General features: G+C 43.8%; 1 protein-coding gene across 1 annotated transcript in view; it reads right to left on the reverse strand.

Moving 5' to 3' along the window:
- Window positions 1-2,081: 2,081 nt before the first annotated feature.
- LOC103810955 (fatty acid desaturase 1-like) overlaps window positions 2,082-7,218 on the reverse strand; it is a gene marked incomplete at its 5' end in the record, with an annotated part of 7,921 nt that continues 2,784 nt past the window's right edge. Inside the window, 7 exons of the mRNA XM_009083887.1 lie at window positions 2,082-2,133; window positions 2,312-2,437; window positions 3,150-3,229; window positions 3,747-3,843; window positions 4,442-4,539; window positions 5,330-5,406; window positions 7,046-7,106. Coding sequence (XP_009082135.1) covers window positions 2,082-2,133; window positions 2,312-2,437; window positions 3,150-3,229; window positions 3,747-3,843; window positions 4,442-4,539; window positions 5,330-5,406; window positions 7,046-7,106 — 591 coding nt within the window. The remainder of the gene's footprint in view (window positions 2,134-2,311; window positions 2,438-3,149; window positions 3,230-3,746; window positions 3,844-4,441; window positions 4,540-5,329; window positions 5,407-7,045; window positions 7,107-7,218) is intronic.

Below are 7,218 nucleotides of genomic sequence, written 5' to 3' on the forward strand. Positions count from 1 at the left end.
ATTGCACCATTTCCAAGGCAGAAAATCATTTAACAGCAAATCTTTTCCATGTTGTGGCTGACTGTAAGGGTTAAAGGTTGTTAAGTAAAAGCCAATGGTACATGTAATTCAGACAATCATTGCCCAAACAATGCAAAGTCCATTCATTATATAATCAGAGGCTTTTAAAATATCTTTCTTTTGACCTTCTGAGATTTCTACTTATTAACCTTAAATTGTTGTAAAAAATGCTAATAACTGCTGAGACTCCAATGGTTTTGTTCCCACCAAAAAACTAGTCTTTATTTCAGGGTCTGAGTGTACTCACTTCAGACAAAGAACACACTCTCTTCCTAATTAATGCAAAGATATTGCCTTCTCTCAAAGGTGGTTCAGAGTACCTGGATCAGCCTCTGTGCTGGTTTGAGCTGAAGTAGAGTTAACTTTCTTCATAGAGGCTAGTATGGGGCTATGTTTGGGTTTTGTGCTGAACACAGAGTTGATAATGCAGAGATGTTTTTGTTATTGCTGAGCAGAGTTTACACAGAGTCAAGGCCTTTGCTGCTTTCCGTACTGCCACACTGGCAAGGAAGTTGGGGATGCATGGGAGATTGGGAGGAGACACAGCTGGGACAGGTGACCCAAACTGACCAAAGGGATATTCCATACCATAGGACATCATGCTCAGTATATAAGGTGGGAGGAAGAAGGAGGAAGGGGGGACATCTGGAGTGATGGTGTTTGTCTTCCCAAGGAACCATTACACGTGATGGGCCCTGCTCTCCTGGAGATGGCTGAACACCTCCTGTCTTCGGGAAGCAGTGAATTAATTCCTTGTTTTGCTTTGCTTGTGTGTGCAGCTTTTGCTTTCTCTATTAAACTGTCTTTATCTCAACCCATGAGTTTTTGTAGCTTTTACCCTTCTAATTCACTCTCCCATCCCGTTGCTGGGGGAGTGAGTGAGCGGCTGCGTGGGACTTGGCTGCTGGCTGAGGTTAAACCACGACAGAAATTGCCAGGCACAGCCAAAATCTGAGTCCACTCATGTAATTCCATTTACTCTTGAAGCCTCAAAAGTGCTTTCAGAAGCTTGAGCTTAGTAAGCCTTAGGAAGTTTTGGCACACAAAATCTGTGTCTCACTTAAAGCCTTGAGCCTGGATTCTGTTCTTCCTTTATTCCCTGCATCTGGCCAGTGCCTGAGTCCAGCTGGCTGGCACTGAGCCTTGCTAGGCTGATTTAAAACCCAGCCAGGATGTAGTCTGGAGCAAGAGCAGCTTTGCACCATGCCCAGTTCACATGGCTGCTGTTCCTGCGAACCAAACTTGCTTAAGTAACTATCTAACTCTCCTCTTTTCCCTGCTTTTCTTGGCCCATCTTCCTCACGTGGTTTGATTTGCAAGCCAAACTGTCAGCTGCAGACCTCACTGGGAAGATCACTGACCCCCCAGACGTCCTTGGGATGCTTAGAAACATGATGTGACTTTCTCTATAAGCTCCAAAAATTGTAATATAAATTTCCCTCTATGTATCAAGGCCTAGGAAGTAAAAAAATTAATCCTCAAATCCATTTTTTCAATGGGTTAGGGTTAGGTTTACACACACAGAGACAAGGAACACTCTACATGTGATTTGTAGTTTATTATAATTTATTTTGATTGAAGCACTTTGCTGGAACACCATCTGAATTCCAAATCCTTTGCAGTTCCAAATGACTTCAAATAAGCAAGTGCTGTATTAAGCATTAAACCCTTGACATGAGGTGAACCTAAAAAACCATGGTCAGAGGGCTCTGACCTGAGGTTAAGTGTGTGCAGCTGCACCAGTCCATAATTTGACTTGAGCTCAGGCTCAGAAATCTGCAGACACAGTTAGCAAAGAGCTTCTTTCTGCCCTAAAAATTCACCTTCTGGTTGCCCTACCCACTCTGAATAGAACTGAATCAAAACCCCAGGAAAGACCAGAAATGAAGTTCAGGTGAATCCATCTCTGTTAGAATCATATCCTTCAGTTCTTAGCCATTTTCTTCTGCCAGAGAGTCCATTGTGGTCCTGCTCCTCAACTTGCTGGGAATGCAGTCATGGCATCACCAAGCCTTGGCTTCTTACTTGTGTAGGTAGGCATCAAGCCAGAGCTCTCCCGAGTCCTTCAGAGAGCTGAGAGAGAGGAGAGAGGACACATTGCAGGGTGCTTAGGGGAGTGAGAGTAGGGACAAGGGAAACAAGGGTTTCTGTGTGCTCATTTGTAAAAGAAGAACAAGACAACTCTTGCTCTCAGCATTCCAGTCTCTCCTGCATCCTTCTGCACTTTTTCCCCCAGTGTGTTGTTACTTACTGCACGATGTCTGCAAAGGCTGTGAGCAGTGGCTTGCACTGATACTTGATGCCATGCTTGGCACACAGGGACTTCACCAGAGGAGCCACCTTCCAGTAGTTGTGTCTTGGCATTGTGGGGAACAGACTGGGAACAGGAGACAGACAAGTTCTCTTTAAGAAATCCTACCTATCCCATTCTTCACATTCATTAGTACTTCCCAGGAATCACAATGAGCTGCTCCCAGACTCTTCTTGCCCAGTGGTGTCCTTTTAGTACAAGTAACTCATAAGACTTTCTGCTTTCTCCCTCCCTCTCTTCTTTTCCAGTTCGTCTCTAGCATCTCTGAAGCAATATTTCTCCAAATTAAGTGATGCTTTTGGAAGAAATTACTTCCCCCCTCCCCTCTCTCCAGAAGTAACCATCTCCATAGCATGGAGAGGGAGATGAGCCCATCCTCCAGTTGCATATCTCAGTCTCTAGGTAACAGCAGTGTCAGCACAGGTAAGCTTAAGCTACTGTGGCAGATAAAAACATGTACCTTAACATGAGCATTTTCACTTACCCTTACAAGCTACCACTTTGGATAGACCCTGTTGCTGTCCCTATGGTTACATGGGTCCTGCCCATGTTCAATTTTCACCTGGCATTCTCACCTTCCTGTGGGGCCTGCAAAGATTTTGCCTTACATTATGATTCTCCTCAGGGGGTTCAGTCTTTTCAAAAATGAACTCAGTGGTGCCCCACAAGTGGTTGCAGAATTCAGAGCAAAGAAGAATAGAGAAAAGAAAAAAAAGAGAAGAAAAATATTTAAGAAAAAGGAGGAGAGAGGAAATTATCTCTCAGGGTGAGAACTCACTGATGTTCAATCTGGAAGTTGAGGTGCCCAGTAAACCAGTCATTGAACAGTGACTGCTCAACGTTGCATGTTGCCTGGAGCTGGAGGAGGGGAAAGGAATGCAAAGTCAGTCCAGGTCAGTGACTACAGCCTTCTCATCTTTCCAAAGACCACAGTACTCTGTGCTACTCTGGTCTGTAGTTTTCTTTTAGCCTAAGCTGAGCTACCTCAAGGCAAGGATCATAATCCTCCCTCAGCTTTGTGGCCCAGCAGATGTACAGAGACTAGCATGAACCATGGGCAGACTAGGAGTTGGCTGTGTGCAGGACACAAACGTCCATCTCTGTGTAAGCAGAGAAGATCCAAGACAGAGTGATGCAATAAGTGAGGAGGTGGGGATGTTTGGGAACTAGAGCTGGGACCTAGCTTTGATTCTAGATTGCTGATGAACATATCATTGCTGTCCTCCTTTACCATTTCCAGGACTGAATCTATTACCTTACCTAACCTTCACTTCACAGCAAGTTTCACCCTTAATGCAATAGAAGAATTTCATATTTTATGGTTAAAGTTTGTACCTGTCTGGCTACAATGCTTAATAATGGAAAGATATTTTACCTGAGTAGACACCCAGTCCAAATTCTTGTCATAGTAAATATCCATAGGGATATGGTTCATCTGGGAAACCCACACAAACCAGCTGCTCTCCAGCATCCTGTGCAAAGAGGAGAGGCCACAACTCAGACACAGGTAAGCAGATCAGTGATGAGCCATAGCTGAACACCAGCCTTGCTAATCCAGCACCTGGAATTACTTCCAGTACCTGTAGGTTTCATACTTCCTTATGAAACTCATGATTATTTAATACACTTTGTTACAGCACTGACATAGGCTGGCACTCAGCTTGTTTTATCCATAGCCAAGGACCAAACTGATTAGAATCAGTAAAATGATCCAAGTGGAGAGTGTGTTGTCCGTTCAAGCCAATGCTGCTGGATAATGCCTGGGCATTTGCAAGCCCAGGCTAAGCTGTTTGGTTTAAATCATCCCTTTACCTAGTAGCAGGTCCAACACCCAAAGCACTGACTGCTGTGTCAGCACCCAGTGAAGTCTCTTTGCTGCCACAGCCAATGAGGCAACAAAAAACTTGTACTGGCGATTGAGCCTTGGTTCAACTTTATGGAAATAAAATGTAGGCAAAAAATGAGGTGGGAAAGGAGAAGAGGGAAGGATAAGCAAAAGCAGAGAAAGGCAGGCAGGTACAGATGGGAAGAATGCAGAGGAAGGCTGAAGAACCTTCTACAAAGACATACCTGAATATGAAATAATATGCCAGGAGACTCTTTATTTCTAGTAATGATCCATAAGTATAAAAGAATCTGATATAGAAGGTCATCATCCAGGCCAAGTCCTACCAAAACCAGAGACAACAAGAAAAGAAAATCATTATAAATTACATTTGCTTATATCTTTTCCTAAGCTTCATATTATAGGAGCAAAAGAACAATCTACATTCAACTTTTATAGGTTTTTTTCTGAGTGGGGTAATCTGGAGCAATCCAAGTTAGCACAAGCTAATGATACTTTTTCATGGCTTGTGTAGTAGATGAATCTAAACATTCACACCTAATAAGTAGATTTTTATATTAGCAAATGACTAGGGGTTCAGAAACATGAGATGAAACATCAGGGCATTGCCCAGGACTCCACAGTGAGCTATGTGCTACACCAAGGATTTCATTTTGACTAGATGTTGTTCTGTCCTGCTGTGTGCATGGCACACGCAAGGGATGGAAGAATAAAGCATTAATTCTGACTGCCTGGTAGAGGAAGGAATGCCAAGTACTGCTAACAAATCAAGGACAACAGTGCCTAGAAATCCACTTCTTCCCATTCCTGATTACTGTAGACCTTCCGATTTGCTTCCCAAACCAAAGGAGACAGTACATCTCATGGTTCTGCAGCTGAGGCAAAGCAGTGCAAGGCAAACAGCCTGTTGCTTATTTTCAGGTTTCAATCAGCTTACTGGGGAACATGCAGCAGAAAACTACAGACACACAGAAAACTGCACCAGATCAACTGTCACATTGTCCCATGGCCCAAACTGATTGTCACATTGAGCTGTGGGCAGAAGCTGGCTCCATGCTCAGAAGAAATGCTGAAGGCCCCACCTGACCCTTCCTTGGTCTCACAGTACTTACCACCCAATACCTCTTTGTGTAAGCAATGTAGAACGTGTGGTAGTGGAAGTAGGTGGGAAACAGGAGTGGAGGGAGAGCTGCAAGGCAAAATTCATTGTCACTGGTAATGTCATGACTGAATGACAATCAGCCTCGAAGGAAAGGGTCCTGAACAGCTACTCAGTATGGAGAACATTCTAAGAAGCTATAGGGCTGCGGAGTGTTCTGGGTGACAACAGAGTGCATCAACACACACAGTGAGCAACCTGGGAGCCTGCTGACCTCCAGGGGTAAAACACAGGTAAGACAAGAAGCTCTCTGAAGCCTGAGGACAGTTCCTGCTCTTCAGTCTGCTGCTTACATCACCTGTCAGCACAGAGCTGTGATATGACTTCATTGAGAAAAGAGTGAGGACAAAAAGGAGTGTGTAGAACCCCCAACAATAAGGAGGACAAGGCCCCAGAAACTTAATATTCCTTTTGAGTATCACAGTGACCAGTTTGCAAGAGAACAGACTGGTAGAGGTTAGAATGTCCATTAATCTGATAGAACTACAAAACTGAGATCTCACTAAAGTTTTTAACTGGGGAACAGCCACAGAGAAGTATTTTGAGAAGTGGCTTTCACAGCCCAAAACTAATCTATCAACTCTTTCCTCTGTTCAAAGCAGGGGAACAGGAATACATATGAAATCCCTCACCTATCAGAGACCAAAGTTGCAAGAACTCAAATTCAACCTTCCAAATAGACATCTCACTTGCAAAAAAAACTCAGCCAGAAGCCAAAATACCCACAGAGTGTTATTTAAATTTGAATACTACTGAAAGATGTGGTGTGACATCCTTACCCAGAGCCTCTGTGGAGGATGTGGAAGATCTGAGATAGGATCACATTCCTTAACCAGCCCTCAGAGTTGCATGTCTGAGATATGCACTCCTGAACTAGCCCTGCTGCCTCTGTCTAGCCAGAAGAGACCAGACACTCTACGGTGCAGTTCCTGCCTTCTTCAGAGGTCAAGGATAAAATAGAGGTCAAATTAATCCAATCAAAGTGCCCATTTCTGCTGGCTTTTAAGGTTCAAGTTCATACTGCTCACTTTGCAGGCAAGCACCCCAAGCAGGAAACTTCAGGCTATTCTGGAGAGAGGCAAGAGATGTGCTGCCTTGGGCCATGTGGAAATTGGGCTGCTTTGCAAAAGGAATAAAGCCGCACTAAGGTGGGAAGAAGACAGGAGTGAGTCTAGGGACCAGGGGAGAAATTTTGAATGTTTCCTCTGCTCTTTTCATGCACTTTACTAAGGATCATTCTACAGGTCACAAACAGCCTCCAAAGCCTCATCCCAACTTCCTTAATTAGGGAGTTGGGAGACTTTCTCCTTTTCTCTGTCCAAATAAGTATAGATTAATTTTTGCAAAGCCATATAATTTTAAGATGACCTAAGTGTATCCCATTACTTTTTCTACCCTGGAACAAACTTGAACCTTTTGGCTAAAAATTCTCAAGGTGTTTCAAGTCAAGAAGGGCACAGAAACCTCATCTCACATAGATCATATGATAATTCAGGCTAGAAAGGACCTGAGGGTCCCAGAGCAGCAGCTCTGAGGTCAGACCAGGTTACTCAGGTTATCTGGTCAGGTTTCCATCTCTTCTAAAGGCTTAAGTCCTACAGGTCAAAAGTAGAAGCTACAAGCCCCATTAGTATCCCTCATGGTATTGCAGGAGAATGGAGGTACTTACTGAAGAAGAAGTATTTGTGTTGGTGGTTGTAGGGCATGTACTTTGTCTTTTTGATCCCAAGCTGTGAAAAGAAACAGCAAAAAAATAATACTGAGTGGAAAATAAGGAATTTGCACAGGTAATGTACTGTTTTCCACCCTTTCTCCCCAGAGGCACCTTCTTGCATGCTTCCC

The sequence above is a fragment of the Acanthisitta chloris genome, unplaced genomic scaffold, assembly GCF_000695815.1.
Source record: "Acanthisitta chloris isolate BGI_N310 unplaced genomic scaffold, ASM69581v1 scaffold7111, whole genome shotgun sequence".
NCBI classification, from domain to species: Eukaryota; Metazoa; Chordata; class Aves; order Passeriformes; family Acanthisittidae; genus Acanthisitta; species Acanthisitta chloris.